The sequence below is a fragment of the Poecile atricapillus genome, chromosome 1, assembly GCF_030490865.1.
Source record: "Poecile atricapillus isolate bPoeAtr1 chromosome 1, bPoeAtr1.hap1, whole genome shotgun sequence".
NCBI lineage: Eukaryota > Metazoa > Chordata > Aves > Passeriformes > Paridae > Poecile > Poecile atricapillus.
This window is the reverse complement of record NC_081249.1, coordinates 171,968,995-171,990,871: the sequence shown is the minus strand read 5'-3', so window position 1 is coordinate 171,990,871 and position 21,877 is coordinate 171,968,995. Positions and strand designations below refer to the sequence as shown.

Sequence of the window (21,877 nt, the reverse complement as noted above, 5' to 3'; positions counted from 1 at the left end):
GATACTATGGATCTAATGCAAAGCATCCTGGAGTGCTGCACATGACAGGAGTGAGCAATCACTAATTTGGGATTTGAGCTGCCTGTTTCGACCATTCAGACCAGGAGTAACAGGATCTTGTTTGTAGATATGTGTTTAAACGCTTTCAGCTTAAGATTCTTCAGATGTAGTTTTTTTATGAGCAACAACTTTACAGGTAATAAACCTGGTTTTATATGCTGGGACTATTGGAAGTTTAAAGCAAGTAGTATCAGTGAGATGTTTCTTTTACACAGCAGTGGGGAATGAAGTGGCTGCCCCCTCACCTGCCCTGTTGCATAGACTGTTTTAACAGCCCCACGTAAGCACTGGGTGCAGTTCAGAATCACTACTTGACGTTCAGCTGCTTTCCTCAGTTCCTCCAGCAAATCTTCTCTCTTGTCTGGGGCATTGCCACTTCCATAAGTTTCCAGTACTATGCCCTCAATCGGAGGCTGAAGAAATGCTTTTACCTGGTTAAAAACAAGACAGGGAACAGAGACAAAAGGTATGTTTAGGTCATCCTTAGAATTTTCACACATGGCACAGCATTTTTAAAAATGGTCTATTCCTGCTACAGTCTTACAGGGTCTCATGCCTTACACCCTTTTGTGCTTCCCTTTTGCAATAACTGAGGCTGTAGAATGAGCTTTAAGAAAATGAAACTTTCCCTCTCTGGATTCCTTTAAAATTTCTAGAGGGTTAGATTTTAAAATAAACTGTTTTCTACATTTATTAGCTGATGTGAAAAAGGATGCTATTGTTCAAGTGCCTGTAACAGGCTGTACTCTTGCACCACTGTTTGGTGCAACAAAAAGGTACATTTACACTTATTAAATAAATGTTGAATTATTAACTGAGATTAGAACTCCATACTCTGGCCAGATATTTTGGCTTTAGCAAAGGGTTTCACTAACCAGTGTCTGCCCAAGAGACAGAGTGTTTCACCTTTCAGGAAAGAACATTCTAATGAAAGCATGAAATGTTTTAACCCAAAACCAAATTGATTTAACTTAGAGGCACTTATGTATTCTGGGCTATTTGATATTGATGCAGATATTGTGCCTCACTCACTGTAAGAGAATGCCTAGCAAAGTTCTCTTCCTAGAAAGATGTACTTTCAACAATCCAGACGTTTCCTTGCTCATCACATATGCTAAATGCAATACACTGTAAACCCCCATGAGGCTAACTATGCAGTTGGAGTTTTATTGCAAATATACCACCCCTCTGTCTTTCCATCTGTTCATATTCACCTAAAAAAAATAGTGATATAATTGGGGAGTGCTGCTTAAACTACTGGATTCAATTTAAGAAGGCAAGAGCCACAAAAGACCTGTCAATTTAATGGAACTAATATTAGACAAAAAATTAAAGACTAATTTACTTAAAATCACAGTCTGAAATATAATTACAAAAGGCAAAAAAAATCTGTCTTCTCATTTTCAGCAGCAAAATCCCACTTTTCATTTTCAGCTCTGTATGAATGCTGAGGGTCATGTTAACCATCAGTGTGAGACAAAATGAACCTTAAAAAAGAAGCATGAGTTGTAGAAATAATCACACTCCACCCACCATATTGTCTATGACAAGATATCTATTAATATGCCTCAATATATATGCAGGAGAATATTTCCCTAGTCACTGCAGCTTGCACCTGTCCAGAAAACCACACTTGATCTATTTATGAGTCCTGATACAAAATTAATTGTAAGTTCCAGAGCCCAGGCAGTTTATATAAAAGATGTTTGAAAAGCTTTTATCAATCGTTTATGGCATATGAAAATAGTCTTTGAATGCCCTGATAGTTCAAAAAAAAAGCTTATCAGAAGAAGACAGATCCTTCCCCTTCTCTCCAAACAATGCAGCTTTCCTACAAGTATTGAGCATCACTTCACCCATTTCCAAAATGAAGTGGTGACACTTACAGCAGCAGCAGTGATTCCTGGGAAGATCCGCAGAAGTCCAACATTCCTGTTCATATTGGTGTGAACTCGAAATTTCTTTTTGGTATTGGCTCTCCAAACTGTTTCCCAGTTTACTATTAAGAGAAATGGCCTTTTTAATTTAATTTTAAGACATGCTATTGATTACACTTGTACTACTTCATGCTTAAAACTCTGTTTCTAAAATTGTTCTAGGCAGGGGAAAGACAATGCACTTTTTAAAGAGGAAATGAAGGCTCATTTAAGACAGAAGAATTTAGCAGGTGGTCTGGCACAGGTGAGATACTGACTTGTCATACACTGACCTGAACTTCACTGTTGGCCTGATATAAGCCTGGATTCATGTTTGGAAAACAGACCTTGATGTTCTCAGATGTAAGAGATGACAAATGCAGTTACTGTTGCTGCTAATCACCTCCAGAGTTTATTAGCTAGTTATTAACGATTAAATAAAATAGCAAGGATTCAATTAACTCCAATTATACATTTAGAGCCAGAAGCCAGCTGTTTAACTAATAGTTTGTTTGTGTTGCATTATTAGAAGCCAAGTCATGCATTATTGATTTCAAAATTTTACTACTTCAGTGTAGGAGTGCAGCATTGGTAATGCTGAGAGCTCCTACAAGGCAGTGGAAGAGGTTTAACAAACGGCAACCAACAGCTCAGAGCATTGTGCTACTGTAAAGCTACCTGCTTCCCCTTCATGAGTTAAACTTTTGAGATTTTGGAGAAACTTCCAAGCAGCAAGACAGATAAAAGATCTGTGTGCAAAATACGGACTTGCTCTCAGCCATGAGGAGAGTTACTCACACCAATTACTGTTGCAATTTCTTGCAATCAGCAGACAGCCACTTGCAAAAAAAAAAAAAAAATAAATAAAACCACCAAAAAACAAACAAAAAAAAAATAATAAATTTAAAAGCCTCCACTGAAGCCTGCTGTATTGTCACATTACCAGAGATACTAAAAAATACACAATCCATTAAGTCAGGACAAAAAATAGCGTTCTCCTCTAAGACTATGAACTTTTCCCTCCTGTCAGCAACTACAGTGTCTGTTCTTTCTAAACACTGCCACATGCCATTAACCTGGACACAAGCAGTTGGTTTGGCATTTTTTTGTCCACCCAGCGCATGGACTCCTACTGTCCTAGGAGTGGGAGAATAGAAATATAGACCATTTCTGCAGCTTCTTTCTTTCTGATAAGCCATGCAGCATGATTCTGATTCCAGCACCTGGCTGGACTCAGTAGTTATCCAAGTGGCTCTCAAAGGCCCCCAAGAGCTTTCCAGAGCCATTTAGAGACCTGCAAGAGAAACCCAGGGAAGTGCAGAGCCTGTGCATTTGTTCTGCCTGAGGTTCATGGGGCTGGCTAACCACATTCAACATAAGCACTATGCTTTATGAAGCAGCACTGTTTAGCAATAAATCCGTTCCTGTAAGCCTTCTAATAAATAGGTTAACTCTTTAAAAGCAGCCTCCTCTATAAGAAGGCATGGCAATAAAATTGTATCACAGCTTGCTTTTCTTTTATCCTCCATAAGGTAGGAGTCCCTGCCAAAACTTCACAAATGCATTCTACTACATTTGGCAACTGTGAGCATCCCTGATGCCTGCAACCAACTTGAAGAATGAACTGAGGAAACTTGCCTTGGCATGGAGCACTAAAACACTGCCAGAAGCAGAAGACCAAGGAAAGAGATCAGAGGACAGGTTCAGAAGTCAGACCTACACCAGGCCTATACCTGTACTCTTGGAGTACACTCTACCAAATAACATCTCCAAGATAAATTTAATGCATGCAGACATAGTATGGTGATGTAATTCCAAATTATATTAAAAAGAAGATAAAGATTGCCCTGCCCCTGAGTTAACATTCGCTTGGTCATGAACCTCATCAGCCTACATAACGTGTTTGGTGCTGCAGACTCCACAGATGTCAATTCTACATTTGCCAAACAAGTCTAAAAGGCAGAACAAAAGGCAAATGTGATGCAAGAGCCAAAGACACGCAAATACACATAGAAGACCGAGTTAATCTCAGATTTACTCAAAACTGTTGTAAGTGAGGCAGGACACCATAGAGGGGAAAAAAGAAATTACAACACACCTTTTGCATCCTCCATCCCAAAGTTTACATCCCCAAAAAGGAACAGTATTTATGTCACATAGGTAAGTTCAAGCATCTTCATTGTACTGAATAAACCAGCTGTCGTGCTGTGTCATAGCACATAACAATCATCATTTTTGTTAAGTTAAAAAACCCAAGAACATAAGAATAACTATCAGTTCTTAAGTAAGAAACCCATATATAAGCAAATGAAGTACAAAAAGCTGCATCTCTTGGTATTCACAACTCTTTTTTATCTTATGGATAAGAGTGATTAATTAGGGATATTCAGTTTTAGCACAGCACAGGAAATGGTAACCTAGTCTGATTTGGGTGGCCTGTGCTTGTGAAGAGTTTAATTGATATAGCACAATGCATTATATAAATGTGGATACAGAAGTGAGGAACAAACACAAGCTAGCTACTGGTGTGGCTCAGAAGAAGGAACGTTTCTAAAGCAGTGTACATAAAATAAAGAAGTAATGGCTATTTACATTCTATACTCATAATGGCTTGGGAAAGATTGCTTTATTTAAGGAGACTGCATTCAAGATATTAAGGCCTTCTGTTTATTCTTCCAAACCAAAACATCACATAAACAATAGTTTGATATTTCCAATCTCCTCCTCCATATCAAACACTATAGCCTCTAAAATTACTGTCAAAAAATTACATCCTTATCTTATGCAGCTTTATTCACACACATACACAAAATATGGTGATGGGTTAGTGCAAAAAAAACCAAACCTGACATAAAATAAAAGTAACTCTACACAGATCAGAAAGCAGCAAAACCCCCTGCTGTTAAACAGAGCATATGCCACAGTGTAGGTTTCAACTTATAACAGGAGAGTACCAACTCAGAGCGACACCTCCCTTAGGAGTGGTGACTGAATTCCAAGTTATGAAATCAAACAAGAAATACAGCTTTTCTTGATTGCAGAGCTGCAGACAAACAGCAGTGCTCTCTTCTCATCTTTCTCTGCAGGGCTACGGGCGAGCCCTACCATTATATAAACTGCCCCAGCGTTCACTGCGATTCAGGGCAGCAGCCGAGGGGTGGGGAGCACAGGCCAACCTATGGCTGCAAACTCCTGCAGGAGGCCAACGAGCACAGACCCCCTTTCTTGGCAGTTTTTTATAAAACAATCAACTTACATCTTTGGGAATGACTATTTAAACTGACTGGTGTCATTGCAACAACCAAGATTCCTGCTTAGAAGGGAGCAGGGATGAGGACCAAAAGCACCCCAGTGAAGAGAGCTGGTATATACCTTCATACATAAATGACCTGCGCTTTCTATATAAATAACCAGCCAAGATGCACACTTGGCCAGTGACTAATAGCTTCTCTCTAATAAGATTTGTGGGTAGATGAGCCCATAAGGGCCTTCTAACTGTCTGCTGCTGTGCCAGGTCTGCACGCACAATCACACGGCTCTGGCCCCTGCACAGGCTGTCTCTCATCATATGGTCCTGTACATGTGCACCACTCCCAGAAGTTACATGCATGTGTGATGAAGAAAGTCCAGCCACAGTAACAAAGTAAGTTCCATGTGTGCTTCACTAGAACAATCAAGAATAAAGCAATCAATTGCAAATTATATTGAGAATCTTCACACATTTTAAGAGACATAGTCTTCCCTGTCCCTCCTGTTTTCAAAATATGGCAGAAATCAAGTAATGTGTTTTATCTGATAAGCTTTGACATTTTAGAAATATTTTTTATTATTTCTACACTGTCCATTTCATACAGAGATTTTTGGTTGTACTGCAAAAGTATCTCCCATCAGCACTGGGTTTCTTAGCTCAGGACTGGGCTAGAACTTTTTCATTTCTGACAGGATTTTCTTGTGCTAAGCTGAAAAGCCTGAGGAAGTTGATACACTTACTCATCTAGAACTGGGTAACACAACTCCTAGGCATTGCTAACACAGCTAAGGATCTGGCTGAGAACACAGCCAGTCAGAGGATTAGAAATCCACTGGGAGCCTCATCTAAAAAGGGAACAGGATAAGAAATGAGTATCATAAATGAAGAAGAGAGCTGAAAGGGTAAGGGAGGAAACAGGACTAAGCTTCTCCTCCCCACTAGCTCAGAAGTAAGACTGTTGCCTTTATATGCTCTGCTGAGCCATGAACAGCACGTCTGCATTCCTGTGCACCAACCTGTGATCCCACTATTCTTCCCACTTCCTCCATCCTGCCACCTCTTCCCTTCTGCTTCCCTGGAATTTTCATTCCCAGCTTTATTAGAACCAAAGAACCACAGGAAGAGTATCTGCACATGGCCTACTCCTCCCGGCATCCTCAGGCTGCTCTTCATAATGCTGAATCAGCTAGAGTCAGCCCTGTCTACAGGAGGATTAAGACATATTATATAAAGTCATTTGAAAAAAAGAAAGTTAAAAGATGCTAGATTTGTTTGGTTTGTTTTTAAAAGCCCAAGTGGCTCCTTGTCTCCGTGAAAGCTTCATACAAGGACTGTACAAGCAAACTCAAGGGAGACAGCAATGTTTCAAACAATTACTTTGGACAAAATAAAGCAGCACCAGTAGATTGCCCTTACTATAAACTATGTTCTTTCAAAATGAAACAATCCTTCAATAGTGACACCGTCATCTTGGATAAATGATGCTACCCAAACTGGGTAATCAACTGAAGCAAATAAAAATTGAGCCTATCACACCATCAGTTTTTAAATCAGAAATCCCTACTGATCCCAATGAGGCATTTACTGAAAAGATAATGGGTCCCAATATGGGCCAAGGGAAGTGCTTAATAACTTTCTCATTTTTCTACTCTAGACAAGGAATCACAAAACAGTTCATTCAAATCCAAGAGAGGAATAGCATGCAATTTGCAGCTTGATTTCATTATTGATCAGCCAGTAAACAGAATTTATTCATACCCTGTTTGATGCAGTTCATAAAAACCCAAGAAGGAAGATTCTCCCCAATTTACTACAACAATCAGCTGTGAGCATTTCCACTGATTTCAGAGACGTCCTATTTGACACAGCTCAACAGTGGCAGAGGCTCTACCTGAGAGATGTCTTACAGCTACAGTATTTCATAGGCTTCCTCAGTTTGCATCTGGGTGCTACCAACTTTGATCCTGAAACTTCGTTAAGTGACTCCCCCTCATAAGGTGGGAGAAGTTTATTTTTCCAGATTGCAGAATGTCTTTCTGTAGCAGTGGAATCTACTCAGAATGGCATGTTGCATGGCACAGGGCTAGGTCTCCTATTGCCACTAATGGCACTTAGCTGAAGAATTCAGAACACACCTCCTGTTCACATTTTTTTTTTCTAATAATGGAGTCTGTCACCAAGTCCTACTCCTTTTTAAAACCTAGTGTATACAAAAGCAGCTCACTATTTTAAAACTGCCCTTTAGTATGTTTTCTGAAACTCCTCATTTGGCTAGATTCCAAATGTGTCTCTCTTCTCCCCTCTCCAAAGAAAGAGTGCCATTTATCCACGAACAGTCATCTAATGACTTTGTAAATGGGTACTGAAACCTTCAGGTAGTTTCTCCCCTCCTTAAGAAACAGCCACAGAAAAATTACAGGGAGTCTGAGTAAGTTTGGGGGAAAAAAACTTAACATATTTTAGGTCTGCTGTTGTCAGTGTCTTTGCAGTTCAGGCAGGTCCTAAATATCCAGTAAAACATCTTACACAATGACATTCAACAGAGAATCTGTTGAAGCTGCAATGACTTTTTCCCCTGATTTCAGAGCCCAACATGGTCATTAATGAGATGAAACTCTTTGTTCTTTCAGTCCTAACTCCCTCATTTTATCTTTAGACCAAGTGTTTTCCTGACACAGGGGCAACATTCCCTCTGGTTAGTCTGGATCTTTAGTCAGTCAGTCTAGCTTACATCTATATTCAATAGATAAATGCAGTTGAGTCACAAAGTCTCAGCCTTACTAATATTTAAACAGATTCAGAACAGAGGAAGTGAAGTCAAACTACAGGACTTTCAAAGATATTTGACTTTAAAAATGGCATTTCAACTACATAAGCACAGGTTCTTTTCAGCTACAGTTCTATTGCATGCGGCATAAATTACACAGCTTAAGAGATGATGTTGCTTACTTGTAATATCAACCTCAGCATTTGCAAGTGGAGGCAGGTTAGGTGAGGAAAAGGCATTGAAACTCCCAGCATCCACCTTAGTCACCCTATTTCCCCTGTACAGTTTATTATAAAAATACAGGCACACCTGCAAGACAAGTAAAGAAACAGGTCTATGAATAAGCCAGTAATTAAAAGATGCAGTAGATAAATACTGTAGTCTGTCCTTTATAAAGTGTTTTCTAAATATTTAAAGCAACTCAGAGGCTAGTAGATGTTTACAAGTCTAACCCTCTCAAAAAGTGTTGGCACATCTGTCACACATTGGTTTAAGAATTTAAGAACAAAACAAGTTGAGCTAACTAGTTTCATAATCCTCTCATGAGGCTTACTCTAGGAGACAGCAAATTTGCCTGAGTCCACTTCAGAGACTGAGGAAAGAAACCGTGTGAACTTTTTAATAAATTCATCAGTTATGTATAAATTCAGAGTCCAAAACATAACAAAAGGCCTGGTGAAAAAGAGGATAACTTCCTAGAGTTACCACACATAAAGAAGTATGTTCCTTCTCAAGTCTATTAAAGTTTGTCAACTTGAAGGAAAAGAGATACCTCAAAGCTGTTATCAGTTATTAAGATCTTGGCCAGTCAGCTGTTGCTATTGTCTTACAAGAACTGGCTTTGGGAGCATTGCAGAAGTAAAATAAGGTGTTACCTGACCCATTTTCTCTCTGAGTTTTGGGCTGCACAGCACAACAAGCAAGGTGCTGAGACTATGTTCATCATGGTCATCAGGTGTATCACTCTCCACACTTCAGTCTTCAGGAACAGAGCAAGAAGACATTCCTACCAGTTCTACAGCGACTACAGAACGTCAAAATAACATTCAGTTTAAAAACTGACTTACAAGTGTTTCAGATCCCACACACTTGCAAGAGAACCTCTAGGTTCAAGTCTTCTGCAATATACATTTCAGACTTGAGAGTCTTTCTAGATTGTGTATGGGCAAATGGAATATGACCAATGTGAGAACAGCAAGTGCTTTGCCATGCAACTACCTCAGTTTGGAATCTGTTCATCTTCCTGCTTAAATGCAATTCCTTACTATCTACTGGATATTTAGTGAGTATTTGTGTCCTGGCTAGAGGGAGAAATACAGCTTCTTAGATGGTCTTCCCAGGTAAACAGACCTCAGGAATCACAAATTGCCCAGCCATCAGCAGCGCCCCCAGAAGGTTGTCTCGGCCGTCATTCTGCAGCTCATAAATGGGCACCTGAAGAGCAGAGACTGGAATTACATCCTGGCCCTTATGTAAAGCCTACACAGCATAAAAAATTAGTCCAACTTATGCAATACAAATACATGAATAATTTATGTAACAATGACTTATGACAAAAAAAGTTTTCCTTCTTCACCCAAACTATTTTAGACAGCAGCAGATGGCAAGACTTCTCTCTCTGTTTAACATAATTTTGTAATTTAAGTACTTAAAAACTAATACAGAGATTTTTCTAATGTGATTAAGAATATTAACACTGCTTCAAGAAAAATACCAAAACTAACAAGTAGGCAAAGTTAAAAATGACTGAGCATAGAAGAAGTGATGATAGAGAGAAAAAGCAACACCCCCAGAACACACAGAACTGTGACTATGGACTTCACAACAGCTCTCTTGCACCATCTTTCCTCATAGCATAGTAAAACTGAGCCAGCAGGTTATTACTGACAGAAAAGGGCAAGATTAAAAACAGAAATTTAGTCTGCCGAGTGATGATTTCCATGCATTTTCAGACTGCCTCTTTATTAAAAGAGAGTGCTTCTTTCAGCAATTATTAAAAAAAAAAAATCACATGCTCCCTTGCTGGATAATATGTCAGCTAGATCTCCAAGCAATAAAACCAAAAAGAAAGCAAAACCTTGACAGATGTATCATGACTAGGCTGCTCCATGTCAAGACAGCAAGCGGGAGCCTACTCCTTCCTAGACTTGTATTTTGACTTCAAATAGACCACATGTGAAAGGGAAGTTATGAGATTGGGGAGGGGAATTTTACAATGTGATGTTTCATCTTTCCTTTGTGATTAGAGCAGTATTTTACACTCAAGCAAGCTATTCTAGTAAGACAACCCCTCCCCTTCAAACAATATGCAAAGGGCTGATCTCCAGCTAAGAGAATAAAAATTAATAAATGTAGTCTTTAGAGGAAAGGAAACAGACCATATTAGATGCTCTGTGGAACAGAAATGATCAAAAATGCATCTAATGCTTTAAGTTTATTTTTTAAAATTATAAAGAATGCAACAATTAGTAACATAAGTTGAGATAACGACTGATGAAGTAAAAAATACTAAGCTTCAGGGCTTTTAAAGAAAAGACAGATGACAACCAGTGGCCACCTGAGGCTGGAAAAATGCTTCTCACATAAACCGATTAATACACAATGGCCAATGACAGGCTCTTATGTCTTTCTCTGAAGCATCTGGCCCCAGCCATAATGAACCCCTGGTCTGATTTGGTACAGAGTTGTGAAGTCATTAATGATAAAATTATGGGGAAGATCCTCAGCTGCCCATCATTTCTCACTCATTTCTGTCAGCACTATGACCATTCACCCTGGCCATGGGCCTGGCCTGCACTGCTAAGCTGTACAGTGATAATCATGATACAGGCAAGTTCTGCATACAAGAACCAAAAGTGAGGATTCCTGCTTCAACTTCAAAATAATTCCATTACCTGAGATCCTGTCAGAACAATAGTTTTTCCCAGGTTCTCACACATGAAGGACAGGGCTGAAGCTGTGTAGGCCATAGTATCAGTACCATGCAGGATCACAAAACCATCGTATTTCTCATAGTGCTCCTAGAGGTGGAGAGACAGTTTGCACACTGTTAAAACAAGTGAGGTACACAGGACATTACTTCCACTGATGCAGGTAACAGCACAATGCCTTATAGGGTACTGCACACACAACTCCTCCTAAGCTTGCCCTGTTTCCAGTTTAAATACATATAAGGGTTAATCGGACAGTAAGCACTAGAGCCAGTAATTCTGATTATGGAACAGTAGAAGAGATTCTTCTGTGTATACATATTAATGCAGCGTTTTTAAACCAGAAGACTCCTAATTAAGAAAAGCTTAGCAATGGCTTTAAACAGGAATGTTAACATATGCAAATTAGTCGTATAGTCTGATTTCTTGTTGCCGCTTTTACTTTAGGGATTACACCATTTACAGGAGCAGATTAGGCAAACCAGGGCTCTCATAATATAGGGGGAAAAACAGTCCATTTAATCCATGGCAGACAGGCAAACTACCAGTGTCAGAGTGCCCTCTTCTGATGGAAAGCCATCCTTTCCACAGCAGAACCTGTGGGAGAGGCTTTTTGTTTATTAATGGACAGTCACCTGCTGGTTTTTGAGAAGGCCCTTTATCAGACACATACAATATCAAAATGAATTTTACAAAAATTTTAATCTACATACAATTCCACACAAGAGGTGAGGTTTTTTTTTAATGCAAAGGCATGAATCATACTGCTCATCCTGTGAGAATAGTTATCTGTTGGCTTCTGGAAGAAAAAGGAATTGGTTCAGCTACTTTAAGAATGACGGATATAGCAAACACTGCAGGGTTCATCTCACTGATGTCTCTGATGTAACTTGGTAACGTGGAAAGGATTACACAGAACTCTAAACTGATATATGAAGTGCCAGCATGGGGAGGAAAAAGAAGTTTAAACAAGATTTCTTTTTAATTATACTCCTTATGTTACACTAGGCACACACACTTGGCACCTCATGAAAATAAGGTCACCTCCAAACTCATTTGTAGGTTCCTGCTTGTCCTTTTGCTATTTCTTCACTTATGTCTGTCTACCTGTTGCTATCTACTGGAAGTTTCAGAGGGTTTCTGCTTATTTCTAATTAACTGAGCCAACACAACATCTGCCAGTGTTGCAAGGTCTTTCTACAGGCCAAACTACAATGTGATGCAAAAACCATGCCACAGCCATTCACCAAGGCACCAACAAGGTAAGGAGGTTTCAAGAAGGGCCCAGATCATAGAAATAACCACCTATCCTCTCTAAATCAGCACACTCACAAGTACTTTCAGCCTTATTAGATGCAAAAGAAAATAACAGAACTAGTTTAAGCTTGATAAGGGAAAAGATCAGGGTGTCTGTTAAGGAGATATTCCACAGAGACATCTTGGAATGTTTTAGTCTAGAAAATCATCAGCATGTTACAGTTGTGGCAGGCACATGTCCAAGATGAACACAAAGTGGCAGTGTCTGTACACAACCTGGAGAATTGAAAAGGTTTCTTTCTTTGCCTTCTCAGCACTCTCTTGCTTTCTCCACTCACTTGGATTACACAAACTGGACATAGAGAGAACCTGTGTACAAGAAACAAAAAAAACCCACTTTCTTCTGTAATAGAAACTAATATGCCAGTAAGGGAAAAAGGTAAATTCTCTCCTGTTCAGCATGAATTGCTGCCTTCTCTTGGCCGTGGGCTTTTCCTAGCTGCACCCCTGCTCCATCCTAGAGACTTTCCATGTACATACCAGCTCCATCTCTGCTTTGCCTGGGCAAGATGCATTTGATAGGACAAGCAACCTCCCAAGTTTCGTGGTTTCAGGATGAGAGCCTGCAGGTGAAAGACCTGAAATCTTCAGCATCATTCCCTGCATTATTGAACTGTTCACATGCATCGCTACAGCGTGGTAGAAGAGAATTTACACTATAAAGCCCACTGTCACAGAGGGGAAGAGCAGTATCTTCCTAGCCCCACAGTTATTTATTTCTGTTAGCTATGTATGAATTCCTGGTGTAAAGCATTTGAAGTGTTTTGAAGTTTTGCATTTGTTAAAAGCACACAGCTAAGTTTAAACAAGGGACAGGAACACAGAAATGCTGATTTTTTTTTTATTCTAGAGAAGGATGTAATGAGTTCATCTATATATGCAGAAGTACCTAGGGCTTTAAACATTTTCCACTGTGGAAAACCTAACCATAGTAGCAATTTTTTCTACTGGTTGTAAAGCCAAAGCTAGTCTAGTCTATGTGTACCCAGAGCAAGAAAGGCATAAAGACATTAAATTATTTTCTATGTAAATGGCCAACTATTAAGTTATTTGAAAACTCAAATGATGTGTAACTACATAACCTTCAGCTAAGTTACCCACACAAAAGGATGTTATTCAACATTTTTGGACAGTGAATTCAAGGAAATATTTTAGGACACATCAACCTATGTATTACATACCTTATTCAATCACAGCTGCAATTTTTCTTTTTATTTTATTGCTTGGAATTATGGCATGGCTCATCCTTGGAAGAATGATATAACTTTAAGGAGTTTACAACATTTTCAAATGAAATAAAAATTCTGCAAACTTTGCAAGCACAGTACTTCTTACTTTGCAGGTCACTAATTAAGGTTCTTTACATTTAAAGAAACAAATATATATGTATAGCACTACTGAAGTGTTTTATCTTCCTAAGTATACTAAATATACTGCTGGGTTTTTTTAAGTGAAAAATGAATTTTTATCCCACATCACTGTACCTCAAGTTTCTTTGCAATTTTGGCCCAGTCATCTGGTGTCATGTTGGAAGAATCAAGCAGTGGCGAGAGCTCAAGGATTGTATAAAAAATTCTCTTGTTTTGCTTAGAGAGACTATGAAGAAAGAGAATTGGGAAAAAAATATCTTAGCATTAATATCATCTCATCACTTCTGATTTTTTATTTAAATCAGTAGTTTTCACTTTTCCTCCCCGTCTCCCAGTCTAGGTGAAAAATGTCTTAAATCTGGAAATTTAATTCCAAGTTTAGAAGTTCATGGCTTGATGTAGTTTAAAGCATAAATACTTAAATTTAATTTAATAACAAATACAACTTGGGAGGCAGATACAGGTGGTTTCTGGGCTCTGAGTGCACATTGTTGGGTCATATCCAACCTCCCATCCACCACCAAAGTCCTTCTGGGCAGGGCTGCTCTCAATCTGTTCCCAGCCTGGATGGATACCAGGGTTGCCCTGACCCAGGTAAAGCACCAGCACTTGGTCTTGTTAAATCTCATGATATTCACATGGGTCCAGTTCTTGAGCTTGTTCAGATCTGTCTGGATGGCATCCCACCCTTCAGGTGTGTCAACAGCACCGCTCAGCTTGGTGTCATCTACAAGTTTGCTGAGGCTGCCCTCAATCCCTCCATCCATGTCATTAATGGAGATATTAAATAACACTGGTCACAATATAGACCCCTGAGAAATACCACTTGTCACTGATGTCCACCATGACTCTGAGTCATTCACCATCACTTTCTGGCTGTAATCATCCAATCAATTCCTCATCTGCTGAACAGTCCACCCATCAAATCCATCTCTCTCCAATTTAGAGAAAAGAATGTTGTAGGGGACCATATCAAAGGTTTTACAGAAGTCCAGGTAAAGCTGTGATAGCTAAAATCTCCTTCCTGTCCTCCATGTGCATTAGCAGAGCTTTTAGAAAGATCTATTTCATGACTTTCCCATGTACAGAGGGAAGGCTGACAGGTCAGTAGGTTCCATGATCTTCCTTTCTATCCTTTTTGGAGTTGGGTGCAGTATTTCCCTTTTTCGAGTCACCTGAGACTTCCAATAAAATCTGCAGACTCATTCCCCCTATGAAGCCTGTAAGACTGTTGCATACAGCAGAGAGAGCATTTAAACAATTTGTTTAAACTGGCATCCTGTACCTAAGAAGTCAGACTTCACATTAAAAACTGCCTTGCTGGATATCATATTTACACATGCTAAGAGTAACTTTGGAAGTCAGTTCCTGAAAATCAGTGACAAGAAAGCTCTCCTGAGAATATGCTGTTTAAATAAAACATGACATCCTGATACCAGAAACCAGCCCTGTCTTCAACTTCTGATACCTCTCTCTAAAAAGATAATTTAATTCCTCTTATATTAACGTTACACACTGATAAACAAAGTTAACAAAATCTTCTCCCCTCAGGAACTCACACTATTTCTCAACCACCTCGTTAAAATATCACTTGGTTAGCATAAAAGACAACATGGCAAATTGCCACAACTAACCTCCAGAAACAGCACTCAGCAGTGCCAGAAAAACAAGACAAGATTAGTTTTTAAACCTCAGGGGTTTTTATATGAATGATTGTTTTAAGTTTTTCTGGTTTTCAGGGAAAGATGTGCCAGGAGAAGTATATTTAGGACTCATATGGGTATATTAGTTATTTGCTATGTTTCTAATCCCTTAAGTATTTAAAAGTTATTCAAGCACAGTGTCATAATAGAGATCCATTTTTCTTAGTGTAAGCATCATCTTTAACACAAACTGTATATTCATATAAATACTACTGCACCAGGTGTCCATTGTTTTTTTTCCTTTACTCCTTTTCCTGCTATCTGCCTTTTAAGTGGCTACTTTTAGCTTTATAGTGAGACCTTAATACAAAGTAGAAAAAATTAATAAACCTTTTATTTTCTTTGAATATCCTGGTTTTCTCCTTAAAGATTACTGAATATCCATTTTTACTCTTATAGAAAACCAGCTATGGTCCCATTTATTTTTGAAAAACTGTGTAAAATCATCCTTTGTGCAAAGTTAGCATGTTTACAGGGGCACAGTCATTCATCACAGCTAGGGAATATTTCAAATTAGCATACAGCCCTCTAAATAAAACCCATAAGCTTATTAATCATTGCCCAACAGTTAAGAATCACTGCAGATTAATTATAAACCCATCGCTTATTATCATAATGTTGCATAAATTTGGGAAAAACAATCAGCTTTTAGGGCTTTTAAAAACAGAAGGCCTGCAGAATTATAGCATGAGGCCTACTCACAGATGTATTAATTACATGCCACTTTTTCAGACATATGCTGAAGATAATTCACATGGAGCTGTATATACAGTTTTCTTAGTTTATGTAGAATACTTGTATGTTTGCACAGCAGCAAATTAATATACAAAAAAGAAAAAAAAAACAGGAATAGACTTCCCAGAATGGTTACTTGTTGCCTAATTCGAAAGTTATTTCTCAGGCAGTTCTAGGCACTTCATTGCAAATATATCCAAACACATATTTTCTATCACATCAAACATGGTGGACTTTTTTCTTTTAAACTAATATAAGCATTTTTGCTAATCTCATTATAGATTCTTCATGTCTAGAAAGGTAATTACCTGAAAAATAACAAGATACATCCTAACCCTTCCTCTGCCCAAGGAAGTTGAACTTACGGGAGCACCAACGTATTCTCTGGGAATTCATGGGAGTTGTTCAGTTTTGTTTCCCGGGCATATGCCTCATCATGCAGCATCGGCATTGTTTTCAAGCTGTTTACTAATTTATTGGCCTCAGGAGCAAGCCCTTAAAAGCAAAGAATAAAGGCAGTAAATAAAGGAGCAGGGATGGAAGGAGTGGCACAGTAAGGAGGGAAGAAGACAAGTCACACAGCAGTTTTCCCATCTTTCCAAATTAAACAGTCTATTGCCAGTTTAAAACCATGAAAAATGAACATTAATACATACTCATGCAGTTATTATTTTCTTGACTGGAAATAGATAAATACTTTATTTAAAAGAAATAATGTTTCAAATCTCCTACACATCAAACATTTATGCTTTTACCTGTTTTTCATTGTTGCTTGTCTGCAAATACTTATCAGAAGCAAGAACAGGAAGCCAATTTTCTGCAACTGTAGTAGAAAGCTACCATTCTCTTTCACATTTGCCATAGCTATTACTACTACCAGTAGTTAGTAGTAGAAGACTTAAAAAGCACCCAGCATTGTTCTGTACTATCAAGTTGTGATGCATACAAGGTACTTTCCACTAGCAGGTTTAGAACTAAACATCTGAACTGACAAAAGGTAAAAAGGTGCATAAACCTGTGAAAAGAAAAAAGTTAAAAGTGCGGATGCATCTCAAACTCTGCTCTCCCTCTTCCTGCCCATGATGGGGTCTGTGTGTGGCAGGGACCCTAAAACAGCTGCTGTTAAGCCTAGCCTAAGAACACATTTAGTGTTTGGTGGACCTGTAGGTGTCCTGGTTGTATCCAGGATTACAGTGGGAATCTGCATGTTGTTCCCTGCTAGCAAGAAAGGCACCTAATGTTGTGATGTTACAGTCCTGAGCATCACAGAACTGAGTTCACCTGGGCACCTAACCTGCAACTCACCTTCCAGTACCCTGTTTCATGAGTGATAGCAACAGTCCTGGCATCCAGAATCAGAGGCCACCCTGTTTTTCTCAAGTCTGACTTCTGGTGACAGTTTTCTTTCAAGGAACTTCCAACAGAGGTACTTCCTTCTGGACTTCAAGATTTTACTGTCAAGTTCAGTTTAATCTGAGTTTCATATCACCTGTTTACATGGTGAACAAACTATTAAACCTCATTATTCTACTTCTATTAGTTCTAGTTATTTCTAATTTGAAGCCAGGGAATTCTCTCCTATTTCCTAGTTCTGTTTATTTAAACATGATTCTCATCCAAGTTAGCACCTCCAATTATTTTTGGTTCACCTTCAAACTGCAAGGTTTATTTCAAATATTTAAACACAGAATATTTTCAATAGTATTTCTAGCTTTTCCCATTTACTTTCCAAGCTGATGGAAAAATCCTTAAGAACTCCCTGATCTCTCTCCTGGCTTGCCTTAAATTAAGAGGGAGACCTCTTCATAGCCAACTTCCTCACAGGACAGCAACAGCATTTGAATGGATTTCTGCCAGAATACTCTGTTTTACAAAATATACTTAAAACACTTTCAAGCCTTGGATGTTTCATTCATTCAGCTATAATCCCTGCTTTTCCTAATAAGGATGTTCCTAGCTTAGTCACAAATGGCCACTTCTGCTGTTCTTGGGCATTGAATCATTTTGGCTCAGAAATGCAGCCCAGTTTCAAGTGTTTCCTGGGTGTTTTCTGATTATTCTTCTGTCCAGTGTTCATCTTGTTCTGAATATTGACAATGGATTAGACTGTTTATTTTTTGTATTTGCCACAGGAACTGGAAACCTGATGTATGTTAATATTCTTTAATCCCTTCTCTATAAACAGCAGTTCTTCATCTCTTAATCACAAATCTGTCAGGATTTTTTCATAATTGCATGCACTGAATGTAAACATTTTTTTAAAGGCATTCTGCAGATGTATCCAAGACGACCCACTTACAATCTAGACAGCCCCTCACAAGCATCCACATCTAGCAGTGATTTCTGCTTTACAGCTTGAAGAAGCAAACACGGGGGAACTCAAGTGCAACGGTTTTAAGAACACTTCTACTTTATTATGCATGGAAAACAGCTTTTGTGAGCCAAGCTTACTGACCAAGTATTTGAAGCAACTTCACCCCTGCAGAGAAGAGGCAGGCTGTGTGACTTGACCAAATAGCTCTCATCAACTTCTGTCCTGTCTCTTGTCAGCTGGCCAGCCCTGGCATCACAGAGCAGGTGGACAAAAGCAGAATGGCAAACAGGCACCTGTGGCCAAGGAGTACAATCATGGTTTTGTCTCATCTATAGTCCAGGACTCTGATTTCACTCTGGTGCTATAGATAACTAACCAGTTATAGCTACATGCCAAACAAAATACCCTACAACCTGTGCTGCTGCAGAGAACAGGAAGAATATATTAATTGCAGCAGTTACATTACTTGGAGCTTTCAGAAGTGAAGTACACAGTTTTCAAACAGAAAAATGTTTGGACTATGGTAGCTAGTCCTTTGGTAATCTAGTATGTCTAAAAATCACACATAAATAACCAAGCTACCTAAGTAGACTATTCCAGTATTTCTAAGGGTATTTAGATCTGTTTGGATTTTTGGTGGGGTTTTTTTGTTTTTTACCTTTTACAGGTAAAAGCTAGCCCACATGCACAAGGAAAAGATCTTCCTGAAGGCACCAGCACAAACTTGATGGAAAGATCACTATCAAAGTAACCTCATTCTGGAGTGCCGTAAGGTTCTCTTTCTGAAATGAGCTACTGATAAGCCAAAAGAAACTAATGTAGGAGGAAATAAGTAGGAGTAAGAAACTTTAAAATTGCACTGAAGTGGCTTGACAGCAAAAACATGAATACTGAGAGAGTCTGCACCTGAGTCTGTTTGTCATCCTAGTCACATAAACTGAAACAGACTATTCATCCCATGAACACGACTCCTGCACAGGTAATGTAGGCGTGCAGAAATTCCAACAAGAAGTTCCAAGACGTGCTGGAGTTGCCAGATTAATTACTTCTCTTCACTATCCTTGAAGTAAAACACTTGTAGTTCTAGGAAGGGTTGTAAACAGGCACTTTCCATCCACTGATAAACAAAAGAAATCTATTGTATCTTCCCTTGAAGCATGCTGCCTTTCCCATGCCCTTTCACTAGCTTCTGTCTGAACACTAAGACTGCCAAATATTCTGAAAGAGGTACTCTGGCTGCTCTGCAGCTAGATGTGGGTATGAAAAGCAGGTCAGCCCCACCCAGGATGCAGAAAATCAGTATCATGGGATCATAACTGTCAGAGTGTTTGTGCACATGCTTTAATGATTGACACTTGTTAAGCAAAAGGAAAAAAAAAAGCATACAAGATGAGAAGAGGTTATAAAGTTCATCCATTAAAGGACACGTGATTATAATTTATTTGCTTGAAAGAGGCATTTAGAAGGCTGAGGCAATAAAAGTAGGAAATTGTTTTAGTATAAACAATGCAAACTGAGAAAGGCAAGTCAGCACACAGCATTAAAATATGGACTTATTTTTTACAACTTTGACAGATTAAAAACAAAGATGACAGCCATAAAAAACAAAGAACACCTTATAGCATCTTTATTACAATAATAAGGATCAGCCAATCACTGTCTCCTGAGAATAAAGGACACGTATTTGAAAAAAATCAAGTCTAGGAAGCTCCAAGGTGAAGCCCCAAGTGTTTTAATCCTACAAATAAGAAGCAGAGACAGTATTTCAGCCAGGGACACAAAACTCTATAGAATGGATCACAGGCACCTATGCTTTTCAATCTGTAGACAGACACAAGCTGTGGAAGCCCTGGGATGCTCCACTGCCTTCCAAGTAAATGAAAAAAGAAACTAGATATTCTTTAAAACAGGATTTTCCCTCTCACTCCCACTCTTTATGATACCTTGTTTCCCTTTAATCCAACGCTGGCAAGCACACAGCCCTACTGCAAGTCAGACCTGACTGAAATCCGTTTATTCCCCAGACACATTAGTGGGTTGATGTTTCTAGCACCCCTCGGGATCTGTGCCTATTGAGTGATGATCGAGGGATGCTTAGGTGCCACTCCAATCAGCTGCTGGACTGGGGGCCTGTGGAGGGGTCAGGTGAGTTTGGGCTCCTATCTGCTGACATTTAGGGGCACCTAAAAACACACAGCATATACCTGTAGGTACCTAAGAAGGCTTCAGATAAAATGCAGGCATTATACTGACACATCTCAGTGTTCAGTTTTGGATGTAAACATTTTCCAACTGCTGGGAGAGAGTTTGGCATATCTAGTCTTTTCATCAAAGTCTCCCCCTCCCTCGGTAAGGTAAGGCAGAACTCTACAGTGATTTCATGAGGGAAGCCAAGAGCCGGTGGGAGAGCAGCAGAAACCTATCCCAAGGCAGGTGACTGACGCTGCATCCGATCTCGCTTATCCTGACACCTGGCAGCTGCAATATTTGCATCCGCTGCCAGGTCACCACTGGAAAATCCTTGTCACGGCCACCAGCTCCAGCGGCCCACGCTCTTCCCAGCAGGAATGCCAGGCACACGCTCTCTGGGTGGCCGCTGACAGGAGCTCATTTAGGGCTAAATACAGCCCGCATGACTAGTGCGATTACGTTGGTTTCATTTTCAGTGCGCGAGGTAGGGCAGAAAGGACTCACGCTGCAGGAAACACGTTGTCCTCTGCCAAAAGCCGCTGCTGCTCGCTGTGACGCTCACAAGGATGCCCATCAGCTGAGCTACCGTGTGAACCAGCTCACGGGAACCGGGGATTAGAGGGAGCGATGCCGCACCGCAAACCGCGCCGGGTCCCCGCGATCACGCCGTGCCAAGGCAGCCCCGGCCCCAGCCCCACGGCCAGCCCCGCTCCCCGCGGCCACCCCCGGCACCCCCGCGGCCGCCCCCTCACCCTTGACGTCCTGCACCATGCCGATGGTGCCGCCCGTGTTGATGACCAGCACCCGCGCCTCGGCCTTGGCGGAGGGGGCCGGGGGGCAGCCGGGGCGCTCCTGGGGCCGGGGCCCGGCCAGGGCTCTGAGCAGGGAGCGCGGCTGTCCCGCCGCCGCCTCCATCCCACGGCTCAGGATCCGCTACCTCCCGGCCGCCCGGACAACGGGGATTTGTAGGGGCGGGAGGGCGGAGGCGGGGCCGCCCCTTCCCGCTGCCCCGGGGGCGGGGAGTGCCGCCGTGCCCGCCCGCCCGTGAGGGGCAGTGCCCGTGAGGGGCAGTGCCCGTGAGGGGCAGTGCTCGTGAGGGGCAGTGCCCGTGAGGAGCAGCCCCGGCACCGCCCCTCGCACTTTGCGCTGCGGGCAGCGCCAGCCCGGGCAGACGTCAAAGCCTTTCATGCTTGAAGGAGAAGCCGAGAGCAGCGGCGCGTTCTGGGCCGGGGAGGAGAGAGGGGACACAGGGCTCAGGGTCAGCCCGGTAAGACCTGCGTCCTTCCCTTTTTTCCTTCATGGGGAAGAAGGTGGGAACTGCACCT

The 21,877-nt window shown here is 40.6% G+C and overlaps 1 protein-coding gene across 2 annotated transcripts in view; it reads right to left on the bottom strand.

Moving 5' to 3' along the window:
• Nucleotides 1–21,540, bottom strand: part of ASPG (asparaginase) — a 44,588-nt gene extending 23,048 nt beyond the window's left edge. The window contains exons 1-8 of one of the 2 annotated variants that reach the window (XM_058845552.1): nt 21,305–21,540; nt 16,414–16,543; nt 13,725–13,836; nt 10,888–11,013; nt 9,344–9,427; nt 8,176–8,302; nt 1,947–2,059; nt 306–491 (exon numbers count right to left, since the gene is read on the bottom strand). In XM_058845552.1, the coding sequence (XP_058701535.1) occupies nt 306–491; nt 1,947–2,059; nt 8,176–8,302; nt 9,344–9,427; nt 10,888–11,013; nt 13,725–13,836; nt 16,414–16,543; nt 21,305–21,467 (1,041 nt within the window). In that variant the 5' untranslated portion in view covers nt 21,468–21,540. The remainder of the gene's footprint in view (nt 1–305; nt 492–1,946; nt 2,060–8,175; nt 8,303–9,343; nt 9,428–10,887; nt 11,014–13,724; nt 13,837–16,413; nt 16,544–21,304) is intronic. The other variant, XM_058845542.1, reaches the window with a different exon arrangement.
• Between the last annotated feature and the right edge of the window lie 337 nt (nt 21,541–21,877).